At 41.6% G+C, this 24,711-nt stretch overlaps 1 protein-coding gene across 1 annotated transcript in view; it reads right to left on the bottom strand.

Annotated features, from left to right (window-relative positions):
* LOC139409744 (uncharacterized) overlaps window positions 1-24,711 on the bottom strand; it is a 100,201-nt gene that overhangs the window by 7,752 nt on the left and 67,738 nt on the right. Inside the window, exons 10-13 of the mRNA XM_071155131.1 lie at window positions 23,367-23,425; window positions 22,621-22,685; window positions 14,518-14,670; window positions 8,583-8,625 (exon numbers count right to left, since the gene is read on the bottom strand). Coding sequence (XP_071011232.1) covers window positions 8,583-8,625; window positions 14,518-14,670; window positions 22,621-22,685; window positions 23,367-23,425 — 320 coding nt within the window. The remainder of the gene's footprint in view (window positions 1-8,582; window positions 8,626-14,517; window positions 14,671-22,620; window positions 22,686-23,366; window positions 23,426-24,711) is intronic.

The raw sequence follows: 24,711 nt of genomic DNA, 5'->3' as shown, positions 1-24,711 counted from the left end.
CATGAGTTCACAGAATCTCAGCCTCACAAACAAACACAAATGGATTTAAACCATCAGGGACAGGGAAGCAGAATAAACTGTTGCATGGCATCTCCTGCTGGGTTTGACCCTGATGGCATGGACAGAATACATTTTGAACCGCAGTGAAAGCAGCTTTCTCCAAAACAAAGAAACTGAATGGTGTGGAGTGCCAACAGTCCGCAGAGAGAAGATTGAACGCCTCGCTGGCCCTAAATTAGATCACACATTTTCTTGCTCATGGCAGTGTCTCACTGCATGCCCCAAGGCACACTGCTGGCCAGATTATTGTTCAATGGCCAGCTTTCTTTTGCCCAGACAGGAAACCCTTACACCCAGGAATTCTAAAAACATACAGTATTGCACAGAGAAAATAGCTGTTTTCAGAAACAATTGACGTCCCAAATCCAGTGTCTGTAAAACAGAGGCTGTTTGTTAAATAATTAACTGACCCTAAACAGGGACAAACTGACCCCAACCAGGGACAAACTGACCCCAACCAGGGACAAACTGACCCTAACCAGGGACAAACTGACCCTAACCAGGGACAAGCTGACACTAACCAGGGATAAACTGACTCTAACCAGGGACAAACTGGCCCTAACCAGGGATAAACGGACCCTAACCAGGGATAAACTGACCATAATCAGGGATGTAAGATTCCTATAGAGCTCAATTAAGACAATAAGACATTGCAGCAGCTTTAAAAACATGCCTCTTCTCACATGGTCCCAAAAAATCTCAATGATGTTAGGTACTGTTAAAACTATGGCATTAGAAGACTATCCAGAAGTTTGAACTGGGAAGTGTGACCTGTAACTTTTAGTGTAGAGGCCACATTGGCAATGAAAAGACCAACAGGATCACCTATTACACCAGATTTACTGTGGATGCATCATTTATGTCAGCTTACGGAGAGTTCTGAAATACATAAAATTACTTTATAACTTCACAAAAGTGAGTGCTTAGGATGTTTCCAAAAATATTATGCAGGAGCTTTATAACTGCTGATCTCTAGAGAGGAGTGAAATTATATTCATATCTGAGAAGCATCACATTCGGAAAGGTCATTTTAATATGCATCGTCTCAGACTAGGGTGTAAAGCGTCCACTAAAGCAGGGTTTCCAACCCCCCCATCCCCTCCTGCCCTGGGTGCACATTTTGGTTTTTGTCCTAGCACTACACCGCTGATTTAAATAATCAAAGCTTGATGGTGAGTTGGTTATTTCAATCAGCTGTGTAGCACTAGGGGGGGAAAAAAACGTGCACCTAGGGGGGCCCCAGGACCGAGTTTGTGAAACCGTACACTAAAGTATAGATAGAAACCAGAGCATTAAAAACACCTTAAATGAGTGGGAAAATAGAGCACTTGAATTTTCGTAAAGTTTCTCAAGATTCCTTGTGATAACGTGACATTTACAAAATGCAACTGTAGCCAAAGACTGAACATAAAATGATGTCTTCACTTGATTAGAAGTAAGTAAACTTTGCCCCTTAGTTTCTCACATGACTATGAATTTGGGATAGGCTACTCTGAGCACAGCTTACATTTGTTCATGGACTGCACATCAAACAGCCTCAGACAGCCTTTGCGGTCTACATTACTATCACTCCTCTGTGATATAAATCAAATGGTTGAGCATCCCGGCTCAGTGGTAGATAAGGAATATATCTGCTATGTGTAGACTATGGTACTAGAGTAAAATGGACCCAAAATAATATAGATCTGTGGGAAGCGAAAAGTTGAATAGTCCTCCGAAATTTAATCTGGGGATTAATCAGAGTGAATTTTGCTTGAGGACAAGTTCCAAAAATGGAAAGCCCATGAGGTGTTTCCAGAATATGGAAGATGACAAATGGCAACGTAGGTGAAATTCAGGATCTTGAAACCATAAATACCACATAACCCTCTTCTGCAGTGCCTCCAGTAACAGAGATGCAGACAAAGTTATACCTCGACTCAGGCCTCTTCATAACCCTGCGTAAATGCCCGCCAGTCTTCTTGAAAAGACAGTGGATCTGCTTCTCCCTGCCTCAGACAAGCCCCAAAGGCTGTGTAGCTCAGATATATTTCCCTAACCAAGACTGAGATGACCTTTTGAGAAAGAACACACTGTGCGTCTTGCTGATGAGGATCTTCTTTCGATTTAGCTGTCGACTTCAAAAGCCATTAGTTTCATATCACCTACAGGTAACTGCCAAAATAAAGGAAACACCAACAGTGTCTTAATAGGGCATTGGGAAACTGAGCTACCAGAACAGCTTCAATACAACAACATTCTTCCACGAGAAATTCCATAATTTGGTGTTTTGTTGATGGTGGTGGAAAATGCTGTCTCAAGCGCCACTCCATAATCTCCCATTCCCAATCTCCCTTATATATGAACCTAAGCATGGGATGCTAATTGCTTAATTAACTAATCGAACCACACCTTTGTTGAAGCACCTGTTTTCAACTCATTTACTCAAGTGCTTCCTTTATTTTGGCACTTACCTGTACATGGCTACATTACTCACGTAATCTAGATTGAAATAATAGCTATACTGTTCTAACCTTAATCAAAATACACAATACACATTCATGACAAGTCAATCTTTACTGGCCTTGAAACGTTCCTTAGGTGATGAGGAAGACCACTGTCTAGTCAGAAACTGTCCACCTGATCAAACTAAAGACTTGTATTTTCTCACAAAAAGAAATCAAGCACATTGTGCTACGCTATTTAATATGACATGGTTTCCATGGGAACCAAACAATCTCAGCATGAAAGAAGGCCTTAAAGGACAGCAACTAGCTGGGATCTCTCAAGCTGTTTTCAATCAGCAGCACACTGTATCACTTTTAAGGTGAGATAAATAAGGTAGAAGCTACGGGAAAACTATAACACATCAGCACATATAAAACAGATAGACCAGGGAATGTCAGGGAATGTCAAGACCTCAAAAAATCTTTCCTTGGATTTACTCTGGCTGTTTTGTCCATCTACAAATCAAGTTTCAGCTGTCAACACTTATTTGTAAATCACTTACTGCATTGATGAATTCAAATACTTACCTGAAATATGAATCTAGACTACTTTTAGGCCCTATGAACAGATCATGAAATAACATAATTTTTGGGAAAGAGCCTGATGACAGCTGTCCATTTGTGTAGCTAAAATCCTACAGTTGTATAGTTGAAAATCTAAAACCTTAACCACATGTCACTGGTGTTGCGAGCCCAAACATGGTCTTTCTATTCTGTTGTTATTGACTTGACTTCTCCTCTGATGATGGTGAAAACATCCTGCTTGAACCTAAACAGCAACATATCCTATGGCTATGTCATAACAGATGATGACAGGTCCCATCATACCTCCTGCTGTCGCCTTCAGCATTGGAAAATCTCATTAGGCTTCTCTTACGCAATAATTTGCATAATCCCTTCCCATATTTTGCGGCTTCAGACACTCAATCATCCGTAATTACATATACATCAAGGTTGGCACCACAGCGATTCGAATCAATGACTTGTATTGTTACTAAATACCACTGTGTGCATTCAGTAAATCAAAAGCTTTGTTGAACTCTGCTGTGATTTATTTGGCAGGTGGGATGGCGTGTTTTCCCCCTAACAGAGGGTCCTGGTGCAGCTTGATCTGGGAGCAGATGACCTCTGTGCTGGCGTCACTCTGGCCTGATCTACTGGTTTACAGCAGAGGCGGAGGTGGTGGGTTGATGTGCGGCTGATCTATGTGAGTGGGGGAGAACCAAAGTTCAGGCAACTCAGGCCCATGAGTGCACTTCAAAGTTCTCCCCAACTCCCTTTCAAGTTTGGAAGTGAAGAGAATGCGCTTTGATTATCAATGTGGATGTTCTGCTTTAGAATTAGTCCTAAAGTGGGAAGGAAAACATTAAAATGGTGGATAATGGACTCGATAATGTGAAGACTCCATTGGAAATGTTTAAAGATGAGCTGCTTGGGGAAAAAGCCACATGAAGACAGACAGCCCACTGGGCACTGACGTCAATTTAACGTCTATTCCACGTTGGTTCAACGCCATTTCATTGAAATGACGTGGAACAACATTGATTCAACCAGTGTGTGCCCAGTGGGAGGGCCTTCATTTCACTACTAAACTGCTCGGGTTTTTAAGAAATGCTTCCTACAGCACCTTGACTGACATGATTTAACTCCCAAGTTGATACAAATTTGGTTGAGTTTTGATCCAAAGTATGAATCAAATTACTTTGACAAAACTGAAACATGCTCTACAATGATCAAGGACGAGGACACACAACTTGGGGGAAAGAACAGCTATAGTAGTATGCTACAATCCTCCGCAAAGAATATAACCTAAGCAGGAAGCCAGATACTTGTTCATCGCCAGAATCCCACTCTGTGAAAGCTTTTACAAGAAACCTCTCTAAAGATGCCTTATGGGGGCAGCCTTATGACAGCTGTTAGCACGAGCCATTGGTGTTTTACATTTTCTTTGGCACCATATACATTTCTTCCCATCAATCAATATTGATAAGGTGTAGGAGATGACTTAACTACTACTGAACATTGTTTTCATCATCAACTAGCTAACATCATCAATAATCAGACAAGGGTGACAGGTACATATGGGTTGACAAATCACAACAGAACCGTCAAAGTGGAGGGTGTTAAATGGCTCTGTTTATGTAAGCCAGGTCAGTGCTATTGTGCTATACACTTAGTACCCACCAAGTGTACCAATTAGCACATTAGCCAAACCCTAGGTAAAGTAATTGCGGCATGTTTTCATTAGAGCCCCAGGAAGTCATTACTGGTTTATCTGAGCAGTTCCACTGTAAATGATTCAAAACATATCCTGATCACATCAAACCAGCACATCACCATCATAACCTATTATCTCGCCCTGTTCCGACTCACTGCACTTACAGAGACATTGGAGGGGGAAAGAGAATCAGTGGAAACAACAGGCACAGGGACCGCACTGGGCTAGAGACAATCTCAATGCAGTCCCATTATCATACAGGCTGCGGAGGTTAAATTGGCTTAATTGTTTTGCAGATGGAACATGCCCAGCATGTTTGTTAAAATGGATAATAGCGTGTCATATTCCACATATTTGCCCTACCCCGCTCTGTGAGCCTGACCAGGCCAAGTGATATCACAGAGTCAGCAAGAGGTGGCCGCATGAAAACATGTAGCCTCCTCAGACATCCATAAAACATACAGTACAGTAGATATATTCACACAGCTATGCGCAGTAGCAACACATTGAAACAATCCATCATTTCAATAAAGCCTGGTATCCACCTCAGGAGAAGTGCATGAGGATTACTGTAGCAGTGAATAATGTGAGGCAACACTAAGCCCTGTGTGCTGCTGAGGGAAGGAGGCTGTGTGATGAGAGGACCAGTGGTCTGGGGAGCTGGATCCCAATCTCTCCCCAGAGAGGCTGAGTTACAGCTGTCACTCATACAGCTCTCCGCTATTGTGAGTTGCCACTTAATCCTCATGGGTACGTACGGTGGCAGGTTGAGTATGCTGGCAAAGTAACCCATGCATGCACTCACACAGACAGAAACATACACAGACACTGTTCACACACACACATGTACATGAGCACATGTACGCACACACTCTCTCACACATACACATTGATCTGCTGTATTGTCCAGAGGAGTACAGGGAGAATCTAAGTGAGGTTGGGCAGATTCAGAACCACTGGGGAAGGATTAGGAGCCGGCTAATTATGAAGTCAGCATACAGTACTGCCCCACCACCACTAACAGGTTCAGGGTTCAGGGTTCAGATCAGCCTCCAGACATTACAGTGTAATCCACCCTGAACCATACACTACACAGCGCTAACCCCTTCACAACCCTACCTCATAGCAGGCCACACTGCTGTGAGGTTAGCTCAGGTCAGACTCTGCTAGACAGGTTCAACCCTGATTGCATGACATTTTTATTCCACATTAGGTAGAAACAAAGTGATGGTGAGTCATTAGAAGACATGTAGTGTCATATAGATAAAGAGCAGGAAATCAGGATTCATAATCATGAATAAACAGCAACAATGATTAAACCAAAGGTTGCTGACAAACGTTTGTCTCACATAACAAAAAAGGGCTTATGCAGTCACTGGTAACCTGAGTAGAATCTATTCCATCAGAGTCTCCAGTCAGATGGTATTTAAATGTCTGTCCAGTTGAAGGTTATGTAATTAGGCTGTAGAGTGCTTGACTGCTTCATCCATGAGAGTGAAAGGAGACCTCTCATCTCTGGGGGACAGGGTAATACATCATCATTTAGCTGCAGTCTGGCCATGAGAGGTGGAGTTGGATGACAGAGCAACACAACTAGTGGAAAGGGTCCTCACCCTGATGAACCCAACGTGACTGTATCAAAACCTCTGTTTACCAACGGGTACAGCAGTGAGCACGCTGCAAGCACAGGGAAGTTTCTCTCAACAGACAGGAAAGGAATGTTAAGTATTATGCGACAGAAAAAAACGATGATGAATAATTCATTCTTTATCCCAAAGCCCAGATCTGGGAGACAAGCTGTCTCTCTGACTTTCCTTCTGGTGTTGTTGTTGTTTGCAGACGCGGGGAGATAATAATGTGGATGATGGGTTTACGTTTCATATTATCACAAAGCACTAAATGACACACAGAGACAATTGATCATGGCATGTTTGCATGCGCAATGTAAGCTTTTCAATAGTAACCTTCAAAGTCAAAGTCACTGGCTTTACTACTCATATCTCCTGAGCCACAAGCTGAACATATGATATAATTTCTACATCCCATAAGGCCTATAGGAAATACAGATACATCCCATAGGGCCTATAGGAAATACATGCTCGAGCCCATAGGGCTTTTCACTGGCTGTATAGGAGATAGTGGGAAAAGGTCAATTTCAGTGGAGCTTAAAGCTCAAGCAAATTAAAGGGTTCTAGTGTGCTTGACAATATTTGGAAAGATGCATACATTATTCATGTGTGATTCACATCTCTTCTCCCTCTGTGATGATGTTTAGAAAACAGGCCACTGGGATGATACAGAAAAATAAATGTTTTTTATGCTTGAACTGCCACAGAAAACACCTCTCTCTCATGTGTATGTGTTCTCTGTGGAAGACTACCATGCTATCTGTGCACTCATCTCATGCCAAGCATTACTAGACAAGCATTCTGTTTCTCTTCCCCACCCCATCTCCCCCTTTTAACAATATATTGCCCTTGGAATGTTGCAGGTGCACTGTGATATTACAACTATAAAGCCATTTAAATATTACAATTGGTGCTACAATACTATTGTGTATTTCTCCAAAAAGCCATTTTGCTTGATTGACATTCTATTTGCACACTGATACACATTTGTGAGAGGAACACCACCAATCCATTGGTGTTCTTATAGTACCACACATGTATTAACAGTTTACTACAGTTTCTTCTGCTCGTCGTCTACAGTACATTTCTTCAAAGTACAAAACCGGAGGAAAGGTGTTTTTGTTCGCTGTCAAGACACCAAGTGTAAGGGGGATAAATGCAGGAGTCTGGCTGAGTGGTCTGCTTTGCTTGCCTCTTGTCATAATTATACTTTTCTTATTCACTTTCTATAGACCCCTAAAGAGATTGATGATTACACCTTTAATTCAACTTCTTTACCCCCCACACGGTTTACAATGTGATTTGGCACATTTATACCACCGGAGTATCCTTATTATCTATAATTATGTATTTTGGAGTAAAACAGAGTGGCTACCTGAGGTGCTATGAAAAATATTTATTTTCTTTGCTTTGAGGTAATGGCAGCCATAAAACCACAACTAGAGGATGGTCCACTTCAAGCTATTCAAATACAGTATCTTAACAACTGTACATAAAGTAACTGCCAAAATAATTGACACACTTGAGGGATACAAATTATATTGAAAGCAGGTGCTTCCACACAGTTGTGGTTCCTTAGTTAATTAAGCAATTCAAACATTGCTTCATGCTTAGGGTATATCTATACAAATTCTGGGCAGCCCATTATTTTGGCTACCATGGCTATGCCCCCATAGGATGGCAATGCCCCCATCCACAGGGCACGAGTGGTCACTGAATGGTTTGATGAGCATGAAAACGATGTAAACCATATGCTATGGCCGTCTCAGTCACCAGATGTCAACCCAATGGAACACTTGGGATATTTTGGAGCGGTGCCTGAGACAGTATTTTCCACCACCATCAACAAAACACCAAATTATGGAATTTCTGGTGGAAGAATGGTGTCGCATCTCCCCAGTTCCAGACACTTATACCAATGTGCATTGAAGATGTTCTGGTTCGTTGTGGCCCTATTAAGACCCTTTATGTTGGTGTTTCCTTTATTTTGGCAGTTATCTTCATTAATATCCAACCAATGACCAGTTTTAGTGAACTAGTTTTGACCAGAAACATGTGATAGAGACTATAGTCTTTCAAATGTGCCTCTATTGAGACCATATAATGATGTATAACAGGCTCCATGACCTTACATTCGGTCTCTAATAACAGGGAATATTGAGTAACTCTGACGGGAGTAAACTCTCCTACCTTTGTCAGTGGGATCGTTGCAATCTCTCCTGCTTTCTCTGACCTGTTAGAAGAAAAAACAGAATTGAGATTTGTCATGAATAATATCTCCACTCAAATGATCAGTCAAAAAGTTTCCAGACACGTCATTGGTTCAGTTGTGCACTAATCACTATGTTTCCTTATGTGTATTGACAGCTGAGCTATGAAAAAGAACGCTTAAAAATCCCAAATAAATAGAATTTCAGGAAAGAATGGCATTGGTGTTGATGTGTTACAGCCTTCATATTGCTTGCACAGAAGAATAAGGCATTGAAGAGTGTGGTGTAAAACAGCAGTAACCAGTGCTGCTCTACTCCCTTTTCCTCTGCAAACAATTCTTTTGTGCATTGTCCCCACACAATTGCGCTCCCAGGATGAGGAGGCTGATTCCTCTTTACAGTTGGCTGCACACATCTGCATCCCTTGAAACAAACTGCCAGACAGTTGCAGTGGCAGAGCTACTGATTAGTGGTTCACCTTTGGGAGAAATGGGCACAAAGCATCCGTCTGTCTAATGAATTGGCTGATGAAATAGATCAAAAGCTCATCTGAAGGTTATGTCCTAGATATACTTTTGTCTCTTGCTTTGGTGATTTCTGTGGATTTCAATTAGTTACAAACTAAAACAGATACTTCAGGGTGGGCTACATGTATTAAGATACGTGGGAGCTCCAACATCATTAGGCTTTGTATGGCTTCTAAAGACTCGCTTTTAGCAGGCTGGATTTTCACTATAATTCAGTTGAATCAGGCTAATGTGTCTCCTGTTATGGAGTAGTAGGTACAACTGGTCAACAACTCACTTGTAGTTTTGCACACAGTCACAGGAAGAGTCAAGCTGCCCATAGCAATTGTGTGGGGTGATTCTCCATTCACTTTTTCACATGTTAAGTTTCATAAAGTCTTTGCTTCTAGCTATCCGCTTTGTGTCTTTGAAATGCAAATAGATTTTCTTGGTAGCCAGAAGGCCATATTCTCAGGGATGTATCTTTATTTGGAGCAGTTACAGTATGCACTAAATATTTCTAACAGTAGGTTGCAGGCTATTTAAATCATTGGGGAGATTATGTTGAGAATAAACTAGAAACATTGGTCTAAATATAACAAATTCAATACAATATGTGGTAAAACTATGAATTACTGTGCTTTTTATTGTAATTGTAGTCCATTTTTCTTAGCAGCTATGTCAAAGGAAAGGAGTGCTGTATGGCCACTGTCAATTGTTGAGGACTGTACATTTCTACTGAATAGGTCTTAGTTACACACACAATCCCTCCAACCATTTATTAGCAGTGTCAGCTAAAGTATGTGTCTCTTTTAGATTAAATTGAAGAGAAAATCCTAAATTTCTCTCAGTGAGATGCTTAAAACATTTAACTAGGGCTCTTGTGAGCGAGACAGGTAATACACTACATGACCAACAGTATATGGACACCTGCTAGTCGCACAGCTCATGTCAAAATAATGGGCATTAAAATGGAGTTGGTCCCCCCTTTCCTGCTATAACAGCCTCCACTCTTCTGGGAAGGCTTGCCACTAGATGTTGGAACATTGTGGCAGAGGCTTGCTTCCATTCAGCCACAAGAGCATTAGTGAGGTAGGACACTGATGTTGCGCTTTTAGGCCTGAATTGCAGTCGGCGTTCCAAATCATCCCAAATGTTTTTGATGGGGTTGAGGTCAGGGCTCTGTGCAGGCCAGTCAAGTTCTTCCACACCGATATCGACAAACCATTTCTATACGGACCTCGCTTTGTGCATGGGGGCATTGTCATGCTGAAACAGGAAAGGGCCTTCCCCAAACTGTTGCCACAAAGTTGGAAGCACAGAATAGTCTAGAATGCCATTGGACGCTGTAGCGTTAAGATTTCCCCTCACTGGAACTATGGAAAACTCATTTCATGACGCTCCAGACGAACAGTTCTTGTACTGAGGTTGCAACCGAGGACAGACAATTTTTACGTGCTACACGCTTCAGCACTCGTCGGTCACATTCTGTGAGCTTGTGGAGCCTACGACTTCGCGGCTGAGCTGTTGTTGCTCCTAGACGTTTCCACTTCACAATAACAGCACTTACAGTTGACAGGGGAAGCTCAAGCAGGGCAGAAATTTGACGAACTGACTTGTTGGAAAGGTGGCATCCTATGAAGGTGCCACGTTGAAAGTCACTGAGCTCTTCAGTAAGGCCATTCTACTGTCAATGGGTGTGGCTGAAATAGCAGCAATGGGTGTGGCTGAAATAGCAGAATCCACTAATTTTAAGGGGTGTCCACATACTTTTATATATATAGTGTACTTAGGATATGATGACATCCTCCATGACTTCCTGTGACTCCGGTGCAAATGAATTTCTCCGGCTTTAATTATTTCTTTCTCAGGACGCCTCTGGAGCCGCTGTCTCTCTCGCCCCGGATTGTGTGAAACGTTCCGTGTCTGACCTCCAATTTTCAAATCGTTCCACAGCTTTGCTAAGAAATTGGATGCCCCACATTTTCAATCGAGCCCAGATACCCTTGTGGTTTTGTCCCCCAAGTCTTTGTCAAATTTTTTGTGGAATAAGCAAAACCAAATGTGGGCGCACTTCTGCTGACAGAAACAATCAGTGTTTGGGCCTTAATAAGCAGGCTGGGTATGTCAACAACAGTGGATATTTAGTTCTGCCTACGCTATCATAAAGCCATGTCTCTCTGCAGAGTCCCAGCCTCATGAGCTACTGCAGTTCTGCACTTCAGGAGCTGAGTGCAACAATCACTCCATGACCTTAGAGTAGAAAAACAATTTGGGTGTAGATGTGGGGATGTAATCCTTTCAAATCCCCCTGCAAAGGTAAGTAAATCCTGCTAAACATTCTCTCCCCATCAAGGGAAGCCTTTCCCTTCATTACCCTCCTAGAGGCAGGATGATGTGAGGCTAAGGGAAGGGGGTGTTGGAGACATGGCAGCAGAGAGGGATGGCAGATTTAGGGCTAAGGGTTGAAATCTCGTTAAAACACTGTCCAAGCTGTCAGGGAAAAACATACCACACAACAAACAGGCCTGGATTGAACTACTACTGTACTTATGCTTTAAAGCCACTCAAACACAGATACACACCATATGACATGCTGTTGATTTGTAACAAACAGCTGGATCTTTAATATTGCCACTGAGATGTCAAGGACAATCAAAACAACATTTGGATCACTGCTACTTCCACACATACACACAGGGAAAAGTACATCTGCTTGGTAAATATAGACAGTTATGATTCCAGTTGTTTTATTACGTGTTCTCCATGTGCTAGCAGACTGTTTGCATGGTGTAAGAATTGATCATTACAGTAATTGGCAGACAATGGCCTTTAGGGGGCACTGTTGCTCTCTGTAAGCACCAATGCCAACATGCTACAGAGCAGAAGACACCTGTCAATAGCATTCGGAGCCATTTTGAGCAAAAATACAAAAAAAACTTTTCAAATGGATGACTGATGAACAATACATTTGAGTGAGAAAAAAATGAAATTCATGTCAAGTTATTATATTGAAAATAACAGTTTTGCAATTCAACATGATCCAAATGGCAGAATACCACACTGGTGGGGTTCCTGTTAAAACCTCCCTTTACAACTGAATTGATACAACTGATTTTATACTATTGACATGTTTGTGAGTGTTTACGTATAAGTGGCCCTGTCTTTGACCTATGAATAAATAGACAGTAGCGATATCATGACATGTTTGACTTCAAACAATACTCTTGAGCCACTTTGCTTTACATTAACTTTACAAAACAAGCAGTGCTCTATACATGTAAATCCCTTCTCTTTACCAATTGACTGCTAGTTTTAAGTAAGTTCAAGCTGCTTGCATGTTACAACATTGGTGTGTGGATTGGTTGTGAGAATTCCACTACTTTGAATGTAATGTTGTTGGGGACTTTCCACCAGAGCAATGACAGTCAGTGGAAATGAAGCAGGACTGGAGGGGAATCCATTTCCTGATGATCTTTTATCTCTGAGATAAACCCTGACACTTGGTCTCCAACCAGCCCCAGGGGTCTGCTATTCCCCAACCTTACACAAACAACACTGAATAATTCATCTTAATCTTGCCTGATATATAATACATCCAGTCATCTGACCACATATATAGATGAAAGCAGGACTTAAGAATATAAATACATATAACATTGTATGGATTGTAAAATGGCTTGTGTCAGAGAGCTGGCTGAATCATCGAGCCTGAGGAACTAGAAGAAGTCGACTGGGCACATCACATCTTATGCCTTCAACCATAAAGAGAGGAAGAAGACAGAAACAAAAACCTTCTGTGTACACTCTCTTTCTGCTTAACTTGTTTTCATTGCCTAATTCATGTCTTGGTGCAAACTGCCACAAACCCAGGCCTGGCCACACAAGTTACCAGGGGAGAAAATGCACCAAGACTATGCAGTATTAAACTATCATCACAGTTTCCATGGAAATCAAATTCAAATTTAAAAAAGGATATAAAAAGCAAGGAAGACCAAGGCACTTTTCATACAATTAAAATGCCTTTATTTGAATGGCAATTTCAATGGAACAAAGATTTTAAAACTCAATTCGGCAGCATGGCCTTCATCTGAAATACAGAGTTTTAAAATCTTTGTTCCATTGAACATGCCCATACAAATAAAGGCATTTTAATTATATGAAGGGTGTCTTGGTCCTCCTTTCCGTTTGATGACCAATTTAACCCTTTTACCAAAGAGCTCCTTCCATCTACAAAAATCTACTGTGTACCCTAGAAGTGTTCCTTCAAAATAAAATAAAAGTAACTCACTTGGAAGAATAGTTTCGTAATTTCATAATATTTCAGAAATCAAGAACCATTGACAATCTTTTTATAGTGAAAGAAGCAAAGGGATGCTCATCAAAGGCTCTAATAGCACGTTAGAGAATGTAATAAACGGTGAAACAGATGCTGCTATTTGACTAACCAACTTTCCTTAGAGGCTGGTAAGTGGTACTATACACTACACCACACAGGGACACACTATTATATTCTGAACAGAAATATAAAGCAACATGTAAAGTGTTGTTCCCATGTTTCATGAGCTGAAATAAAAGATCCCAGAAATGTTCCATATGCACAAAAAGCTTAAATGTTGTGCACAAATTTGTTTAAATCCCTTTTGTTAATATACCTGTTAGTGAGTATTTCTCCTTTTCCAAGATAATCCATCCGCATATCAAGAAGCTGATTAAACAGCATGATCATTATACAGGTGCACCTTGTGCTGGTTGACAATAAAAGGCCACTCTAAAATGTGAAGTTATGTCACACAACATAATGCCACAGAGGTGTCAAGTTTTGAGGGAGCATGCAATAGGCATGTTGACTGCAGGAATCTCCACCAGAGCTGTTGCCAGATAATTTAATGCTAATTTATCTACCATAAGCCGCCTATAATGTCGTTTTAGAGAATTTGGTAGGTCCAGCCGGCCTCGCAACCACAGACCACATGTAACCATGTCAGCCCAGGACCTCTACATCCGGAATTTCTGCACAAACTGTCAGAAACGTGTCAGCGAAGCTCATTTACGTGCTCGTCGTCCTCACGACTTCAGTGGGCAAATGCTCAACTGTGATGGCCACTGGCATGTTGGAGAAGTGTGTTGAATCCCGCTTTCAACTGTACAAAGCAGATGGCAGAATGAGTGTAAGGCGTCTCGTGGGCGAGCGGTTTGCTGAGGTAAACGTTGTGAACAGTGTCCCATGGTGGCGGTGGGGTTATGGTATGGGCAGGCATACGCTACGGACAACAAGCACAATTGCATTTTATCGATGCACCTAATTGATTTATTACAATTGACTGATTTTCTTATATGAACTGTAACTCTTTGAAGTTATTGGGTCTGTGAGAGAATCTGCAGAAAAGAGTGTATGAAATAGAGTACTGTACGCACTCCTCCAGGGAGATGTTGGAGTAGACCATGGTGTAGGCTGTTGGAGAGGACTCAGAGACGACACCACTGGTAGTGTTCACCACACCTTCCTCCATAACCCTCTGAACTGACATCTGGGGGACGATCTCCAAAACAGCCCAGCACCTGATAGAGACAGAGAGAGAAAGAGGAGGAGATAATAAAATAATGAAAGTAATATAGATATAGAGAGGCAGACATTGAGAGAGTATTAATTGGGTAATTTCTGTCTCTTTCATGTTGTTTGACAAGTGTACTGTGTGACATCTCAACATACAGTATTATTTCTGTCCTCAAATGAAAACGAGTCGACAATATGTAACACAGAAAATAGAGGACAAAGCCAAATTGCTTTCTATTACATATAAATGCTCCTTACACCAGAGACATATTGAAAGAATTCTAATATAAAACATATACAGTGCATTTGGAAAGTATTCAGACACCTTGACTTTTTCATCATTTTGTTACGTTACAGACTTATTCTAAAATTGATGATATTGTTATTTCCCCTCATCAATCTACACACAATACCCCATAAAGACAAAGCAAAAACAGGTTTTTTGAATTTTTTGCAAATGTATTAATAATAAAAAGTGGAAATATGAAATTTACATAAGTATTCAGACCCTTTACTCAGTACTGTGTTGAAGTACCTTTGGCAGCGATTACAACCTTGGGTCTTCTTGGGTATGATGCTACAAGCTTGGCACACCTGTATTTGGGGAGTTTCTCCCATTCTTCTCTGCAGATCCTCTCAAGCTCTGCGGTCAATGGAAACAGGGTGCACCTGAGCTCAATTTCGAGTCTAATAGCAAAGGGTCTTTATACTTATGTAAATAAGGTATCTGTTTTTTATTTCTAATATATTTGCAAAAATTTCTAAAAACCTGCTTTCGCTTTGTCATTATGGGGTATTTTCTGTAGATTGATGAGGGAAAAAAATATTTAATACATTTTAGAATAAGGCTTTAATAACAACATGTGGAAAAAGGGAAGGAGTCTGAAAACTTTCCGGATGCACTGTATCATGTAATTTTATATCCTTGCACCGACACAGCACCATGACAACCCTGTTGTCTAAAGACTGGGGATGCATTGCTTGTTTCTACATCTCACTGTTCAACAGAATCATGTAGTCTGCCACTGACTCCACAGAACATTGGATCCACTAGTGACAAGATGCAACTGAACAGGTAATTGACATTTCCTACAAACACAGACTCTATACCTTGAGTGTGTATACCGCTGTATACTGTCTTGGACAGAACATCTGACAAAACTACTAGACTCAGAGTCAGCCATCTGTCACAAGCCTTCTCCTTTTTCTCAACTGGTTACACACTATGGATATACAGTAGGTATGATACGCATCAGCAAAGGCATATACTGTATGTAACAGCTGACAAATATACTGTGTACAGTAGTTACATTTGATGGGTACATGTTCGTTTTTCATGTGGTTAAGGAAGTTTCACTACTTCAATCTATGTGCTTTGAATTCCTCCAACATGTGTGCATGTGTCTGTGTCATCATGCATTCTATTTTGTTCTATAGACATATTTCACCCTTCAGTAGACTTCAACCCAGGCGGCGCAAGCCTGTCAGTCTACTGACATGGCGAACAAATCAAAGATAACTCAATTTCTCTAGATAAACGGACCATATACTGTATTACCTGTGTGGTACGGAGGCCATTTTCAGCACAGAAGATTATCTAGCTACAGATCTAGATTTTACCTAGAAATTTGAGATAGTAATGGGTCAATGCCTTATGTCATTCATTCTGCAGCCTAGCTGTGATAGAATAGACAACCAAACAGGGTGTACCGCTCTCTAGTCCCCCCCCCCCCGCCATCAGTGATAAATGTTGTAGCATTCTCAGTCCAAATTGAGGGAAAATCAAGCCCTGTTGACTATCTGTTGGGTAGGCCAACATGCTTTTGTGGAGCCATAATCCCAACACGTTTATTGAACTAGGGGTGAGTGAGGAGGATTCAAGGAAAGGATCAGCACAGGAATCAATACAGTCACACAGAAGTATATTCCCAGATTTTGGGGAGGACTTCTCTGAAAGTTGTGTGGCAGAAACAATGGCACTAAAGTTGGAATCGGATGGAGATTGCAGTTGCCATCATTACTGAAAAGAAATTCAGAAATGTCACTGAATTCAATGTCAGTGAGGGCAAATGAAATAACTTTCGCCACTAAATACAAAAAAAGTGCAATAACAACAGGGTTTTTGACAGATCAGTTTACCACAGAACCCCCCCTAACCCCTTTGTAGGGCTAAGGATGAATAGTTATTGAAAATTGTGAGAAACAAATAGGATATGTTTTTCAGTGACTATTCATGCTTAGCCCTACCAATCAAGTGCGCTCCAGCTGTCCTTCTCATGCGCACTCCTCATGCATTGATAGAATTAACATTTTAATTCTCTTCACAAATGGCAAACTCATCAGGCGTATCACATTTCCATGGCTTGACACAAGGTAATTCACCCCCAGAATCATAAAGATAAACATTTTTAACCACTAATCAATCTGTCAATAAAATATTATGTGAGAATCTGATCCGTCAAGTCAATTGATTAAAGGTGCAATACGCAGAAATCAAAAATTCAAATAGTTAGCCTAATTTCAAAACAAGCAATGCTCTTGCTGTTCTAAACTGCTGTGAAATATGTTTTCAATAACCAAAAATATTGTTTGAAAATGGTGTACAAAACTGTAAGTAAAAGATGCAAAAACAAAAGTTAGCCTAAGATCTACCACTTCTTAGACTTGCATTCAATGAGGATGATAGATCTATAAACAGAGGCTTCTATGTGAATTCGGTTGGGTCGCCCATAAAATTACATATTGCAGTTAAGGCATAATTCTAATGATGTTATGCATAATTTTCAAACATTCAGTCACTTGTTGATATTCTGCTAACATTATGAACTAGAGACAATGGCCTGTGCTTAAACTATTATTTATTTATTTTTCACCCGTCTCTCCTGTAACTTCTCCCAGGCTGACACCCAAGACTAGCTAGCATGATACTTGAAACCTGTGCTGTCATTTAGTCACTAGATGGGTTAACAAAATGACATACCGTATGTTTGGAACTTTAAACAACTAAACACAACTCTATAACAAAAAAATGCTTCAGGGTCTGTTTTTTTATATACTTACATCACTTAAAACTACCTTTTGTTGATAACTTGGTGAAACATGGTCGGACTGGGATGTTTTTTGCAGGGAGCTTGTCCTCCTCATTAGGAACATGCCGACTTCACTACGTCATTTTAGCTTCGGTCTTATCTGAGAAAATGGCCGTTACTTTCGCCCCGTGTTACTTTCGTCCCGGCTCTCCCCTAAATGGTTGAGTCTTTAAACCCTGTGTCAGCCGAGCTCCCTGACACAACCTGCAGATCAATGCTATCTAAAATGTGAGGGGAAATATTGCAGTGATAACCTTTCCATGGTTAGAAATGATTACAAGTCCAATTCATTCTAATGACTCCAGCCCTGCCTCCTAATGGGCCCTTTAACTGTTGAGGACCTTGTAGTGGTACATTGTGAAATGCCCTCTTACATCTATCAGTGTGTCACTTCTCAAACATACCCAGATTTATAGACATGTTTAATGGAAATGGGTGGTTCTTTGATGGCTTAGGGACTGTTTATCAGAGGTTCACTGCTTGGCTGTTGGAGCCGTGCTCTCTAGATGTACTCTAGGTGACAAAGGGGGGGGGGGGGGGGTCACATTTCAAATCACGCGAGTGGACTGCAATAGCTCATCAGTGGCAGTCTTCGCAGTAGGCGTTCTCCCGTTGATCAATGATTAGTCCACACTTGCCTCTGTGTTCATTAATGAAGTGCCACCGGCGTCGGCTCACACTGCGGCTGGCACGCTGATGACTCAATTATTCGCCACGTACTGTAGGACACCGTCTACCTTAAAGGCCCAGTGTAGTCAAAAATGTGATTTATATATATTTTATATTTCCCACACTATGAGGTTGGAATAATACTGTGAAATTGGGAAAAAGATGATAATGACCTTTTAGCTGTTTGAAAAGACCACCAAAAATTTCAGCCTGTTGTGGTGGCGCGACATCAGACAAATAAGAGCGTTCCAAACTTCTCTGCCAATAACTCAGACTACTCCCAGACAGTCCAAGCAAATTGTTGCTTGAAAAATTGCTATTTTCTAAGTTGATACTTGTTTATTTTTTACCATTTTAATTGAAAACAATCATACTAAGGTACTTAATTGTTACCCCCAAAAATGGCTCCATTGGAACCTTAAGCAAACTTAATCAAAACCAGGGAGCATAAGCCGCATCATTTGTTTGAAATAGTTTTTTGTTGCCTATGAGATGACAAAGGAGCCGAATGCTAGGTAAAGAAAGTGCATTCTACCAGGTGGCTCAAGGCACAGGTCTTATTGCTCATTGGTCTAGGTAAATCAAAGATGGGTAAGCTGGAAGATACAGATTGGTAAAGAAGATTGATATTACATAAACTGTCTGGAGCCTTAGTGCTACGTTTAAATCCTGTGATGGCAATTAAAACAGTTGATTGCTGTGGTGCAGCTGATCATTCCCTTCAAAACAAATTGCTCTATTACCATCAAATTCACCAGCTTTCCTCATGGCTAATTCACTTTGCTATTTTCCCAGTTAGATATGGACTAATGGGGCTTGGATAGTAGGATGGAGTATCTAAAATAGATAACGAAACTCACAAAGTAGATGCATTACAGAGCTGACTCATGGGAAGTGGTGGACAGGAAAGTGGTGGCGGTGTGGCTGATGTTTCCCCCATACTGTAAGTGCAGTAATTAGACAGTGACAGTGGGCAGGGACAGGGTCTGAGGCAGCAGTGGCTGTGAGGATCACAACACAGTGTAGGGACAGGGTTGGCAGAGGGCCCGGACTGTGGTAGCTTGGCCTGTGTTGGGAAGCCATGAGCATGGGTTCCCACTGCAGACAGACATACGGGGCAGGGCGATGACATTAATAAACAACCAACACAACACAGGGCCTGCAGCCTGGATGGCATGGCATATCCCGGGCCCGGCTACAACAGCTGGGAAAGTGTCAACAGACTCATGCCACAGCCATCACCCTCCTCTGCCAAAAACCCACACAAATTAACCACTGGTGACACAAACAACTCACCCTAGTCTAATTATTTAAAAAAACTTTAAAAAACAAATCATGCATATTTAATAAAAACAGATTAGACAATTAGAGGACAGTTTCCTATTGCTAACTGTGGACATGAAAAAGGAACATTGCTGAGATATAAACAAAAATAATGGGTCTTCTCTCAAAGCAGGGAAAAACTGTTAATGACATTTGGAGGAACTGAAATGAAAAACAGAAACTGAAATATGCTTAATAATCATTGGTTGGACACAAGGGGCAGAACACAGGGTATACAAAGAAAGGAATGGACAAGACCTCCAACTGTTGATTTCTGCACTCCAGGAGCAGGGCTGTGGAGATTTATCTGTTAATTTGCTGTGACTATGCTTGAGCAAGCCCAACATAAGACCATTTCTATTTTATTCCACTGTTCTCTTGCTCCGAATAGGCTGCACTATAGAATTATGTTCAGGGTGATAATTATACATCAAAATGATGGTCTGACAAATGGGTGGTGAGGAAATTGCTTACCAAGATGTCAAGTTAGGTAGGCCAAGAGCTTCAGGAAGGAGTTGAATGAAAAAGCTGCAAATAACGTTAACTCCAGCTTGGATGAACTACAATGAATTTAAGGAAGTGTGTGCGTGTGTGTGTGTGTGTGTGTGTGTAGTCCAACTCAAAACCATTTACCACTTATTGATGCATTACCAAACAGAACATCAGGACATTTGTCTCAAACTACAGGTAATTCAATTCTATGTGAGTCTCTCTGGAAGTGGTCTTTAAAAAGATAGTCCGGCCATATGACACATGATCCCAATACCAGTCACAGATTGGAAAGACAATTTCCCTCCACATAATGAGTGACTAGTGGATCTGTACAGTTTGAAATCAATATTATGCATCCTATTGGCGCTGATGAGGTGTGCTGTTGTTGGTGATGTTGTTATTGGTGATGTTGTTGTTGGTGGTGTTGTTGTTGGTGATGTTGTTGTTGGTAGTATTGTTGTTGTTGTTGGTGTTGCTGGTAGTGTTGTTAGTGTTGGTGGTGTTGTTTGGGTTGGTGATGTTGGTGATGTTGTTGTTTGTGTTGGTGGTGATGTTGTTGTTGGTGGTGATGTTGTTGGTGATGTTGTTGTTGGTAGTATTGTTGTTGTTGGTGGTGTTGCTGGTAGTGTTGTTAGTGTTGGTGGTGTTGTTTGGGTTGGTGATGTTGGTGATGTTGTTGTTTGTGTTGGTGGTGATGTTGTTGTTGGTGGTGATGTTGTTGGTGGTGTTGTTGTTGTGTGGAGGAGGAGGAGATGCAAGGAGAGTGGCTCGAGCTGTTCTGATTAACTTCTCTTTGTCATCAAAAGACCAGATGCAGCCAATTTGCGGGATGCAAATGAAGCAGACAGAGAATATGTTACTGTGTTGAAAGAAGTGATGGGTGCCGACAGGAGAGAAACTTCACAGTGGCAACTGCGCTAAAATGATTGCTAAGAGTGCCGCGTGAGACTGACGCCTCCGGAGAATGAATGGGCCAAGCAGAGCGCAGTTAAATAAAACGGTAATCACCAGCACCAAATAAACAAATACGGATGGAACAAATGTAGCAAATCAAATAAAGTTCTGCGTAGGCAAGAACTACTGGATGCTGAGCATAAGATTGCTAAACCAAACAGTAATATACAAAGTTAAATATATAGCCTGTGCAGGCATAAAACAAAAAGAGGGACAGCAAAAAATACTTGGTTCATTAGAATACCCAATGTAATCAACCACCTTTTTCTGTGTACTATAAAATATACAATTACTGTGTTGTGTAATGAATAATTGGCAATACAATACGTTTTCATAATAATAGTTATTAGAACATAGCAAGTACTGTATAGCTCCATTTAGTGTTTTTGTCCAATTTTACTAAAAGGTTTGGCTGCCACTCTTGTTATGTTGTCTATCCTTTATGTCTCTATCCTTCTCTTTCCCTCTGCTCTGTATATTGGATTATTTTTTTTTTTTTTACATCTATACTAAGATGTCAGAAAATCTAGTATGGTTGTTGAATGTTAAATGTGGTGGGAAGGAGGATAATGAATGACGGGGTAAGAGGGAAAAGTCTACTGCTGGAGCCCAGCTCCAACTCCAGTGGCTGATGGGAGTTTATCTCCTGGATCAAACTCCTTTCATTTCATCTGCTTCAGCATAATTGCTTTCACTCTCTCTCGAGTAACAAAGCACTGATTGCAAACTCAATAGGTTCTTTACACATGATTAGATGCAACGGAGGCCCTTTTGAAAAACTTTGGCAGTATTTCAGTGAGAGAGACATCAAAGAAAACAACACTCCAGTGCCCGTCTGAAGCCCCACTCCTTCCCGCTTTGTCTGTTCCAATGTTGCTGCTGCAGACATTTACATTGTGGAAAAAACAGGAGACTGACTCATTTTACTGGGCCTCTCTGTGGTCTGAGGTGCTGCCAGTCTTACTGGAGCATATCATATTGGGACTCACTGGGTTGTACTAGTACCATCTGTCATGGAGAGCAGACATCAACCCAGCAGGGACAGAGGGGGGCTGGTACTAGGCCTGTACGATTTACACAGTACCACAACCACTTCCTGGGACAACTCACATGTTGTGAGAGTCTACACGTCACCTTGGCAACCAAATACATTAGGTACAGTATATGTGATCATCTACCTGAATACATTGTCCTACATTGGCACTGTGAATGTGTAGGACCATGTGCCTCATACACACCTGTATTGGAGGTAATTGACCAGAATACTGATCAAGCTATTAGGCTGAGTTTACACAGGCAGCCCAATTCTGATCTTTCTTTTTCTCACTAATTGGTCAGATCAGCACTTCTGACAATAATTGGGCAACAGATCAGTATTGGGCTACCTGTGTAAACGCAGCCATAGACAGTATGGGGAAAAACACTTACCATAATATATTCAGAACGGTGCATGTGGCTAGTCCTCCCAGTATGACTCTTCTGAACCACATGATCTACATATAGAGATTATTGAAAGAGCCAGTCAACATCAACAGCACATGACAGCCAATGCAATCAACTAAATTCCTAAGTGTGGATGGAGTGCTGTCTGCTCCACTATAAGAGGATAATATAGAACAGCCATTATCAATAGGCAGACCACGGGCCGGATCCGGATGTAAAGTGTGGAGATTTGCAGGAAATAAGCTTTAAACCTGCTAATTTTTCTCTCTGACATCAAGAGGGGTGAGAAAGGTTTGGACAGTTTGGGGTTGCATGGGTTGCAAGGTGGGGGGGTTTGTTACTATGCCGAAGAATGACAATATTTATCCAGACCTTTGCTACCTAGGACATGTGTGTGACAGGACCCCTTGTATAGAAGCTATTATCCTATGGATCTCTGTGCTGGGCTACATGCTGTGCAGGGGGAAACCGCTCTAATGGAGACTGCTGGCTCCCTATCACAACACAACGAGCTCAATGGAGGAGGGCCATTTCAGCCCTTCATAGCAGTGGCATCCTGGTCCCTGTTCTAATGGTGGATGGCTGCACAATTAGTGTGCAGTTTATGCTGGTAGGTACAATTATCTCAATGTTTAAACTCTCTAGAGTTATGTCAGGTAGAATTTCACCTAGAAAATACTGTGAATCAAATGTGTGTGCAAACACAATAAAATAATGCAAATCCATAATACCTGTGTCTTGTTGTGAGATATTTCTGAGAACAGGAGAGGCATCACGTTGACAATACCTCCTGCAAAGAAATCAAATGACAGTAAGCTGCCTCTGATTGGGAACCACACTCGGCCAACCACACAGAAATACAAAACATAGAATGCCCACCCCACATCACACCCTGACCTAACCAAATGGAGAAATAAAACAGCTCTCTAAGGTCAGGGCGTGACTGTGTATGAGCAACAGTGTAACCGCTTTTCACAGTTATACTGTTTAGAATTTGAATTGTGCTGGCACAGTAGACTTGGGTATGTTTTCACTTTACAAAGTACAAAACTATGAAAATAGGCAGGGGATTAAAGCCCTATATTGCAGCAGATGGCAGAATGAGAAAGGTAAGAGGCCTGTAATTTGCACTGTTTTCCCCTCGGGCTTATCATTAGTTTTAGACAAATAAACAAAGCACCAGAACCCTATGGGGACCGCTCAACCTCTGCTATCATAGAAATATAGAACTATCCACACAACCACTACACAGCTTTTGTTCTATCAATAAACACATACATATTGTATAGTATACCATTACTATCTTTACTGTGTATGTTCTGTGTTCTCTGTCCTGCTTGCTTGAACAGCATCACATCAAACCCCGTCAACACATAGACAGGTCTGTGGATGTAACTGTGAGTAGCTGTGAGTAGCAGTACTCTACGCTCACTGTAAGCAAAAGGCTGCCCTCTGACTCTTTAAAAGCAACAGCCCATTAGGAGCGCAGACACTCAACAAAGGCTTCTGGGACACTGACAAAGCAGCGGTAAGCTAACAGTTTTGCTGAGGAAGGTGTCAGAGGAGGGCTGCAGAGAGGAGAGCGGGCTGTAAATGAGACTCCCTCCACTCCAACTCCCAGGGCTTATTTGCTCTTTAGACACCAGTCCCAGGCGGCTCAGGGCTTGCTGCCACCAGGACCTCGCCGCTCTCAATGTACTAACCAATTAACCGGATTGGAGAGAGAGCGAGGGGGAGACAAAGAGACGAGAGAGAGCGAGGGGGGTGGGGCGAGATGAAGAGACAAATGAGAGAGAGAGAAAGAGAGAGAGGGGGGAAGAGACAAATGATAGAGAGATGGAGAGAGAGAAAGAGAGAGGGGGATGAGACAAAGAGACAAATAAGAGAGAGAGAGAGAAAAAAAGAGGGGGGGGCGAGACAAAGAGACAAATGAGAGAGAGAGAGAGAGAGGGGGGATGGGTGAGACGAAGAGACAAATGAGAGAGAGACAGGGAGAGAGAGAGAGAGAGAGGGAGAGGGGGGATGGGCAAGACAAAGAGACAAATGAGAGAGAGAGGGAGAGAGAGCGAGGGGGAC

This window comes from Oncorhynchus clarkii, chromosome 5 (assembly GCF_045791955.1).
Source record: "Oncorhynchus clarkii lewisi isolate Uvic-CL-2024 chromosome 5, UVic_Ocla_1.0, whole genome shotgun sequence".
In the NCBI taxonomy this organism is placed as follows: Eukaryota; Metazoa; Chordata; class Actinopteri; order Salmoniformes; family Salmonidae; genus Oncorhynchus; species Oncorhynchus clarkii.
This window is presented reverse-complemented; position numbering and strand designations above follow the sequence as displayed.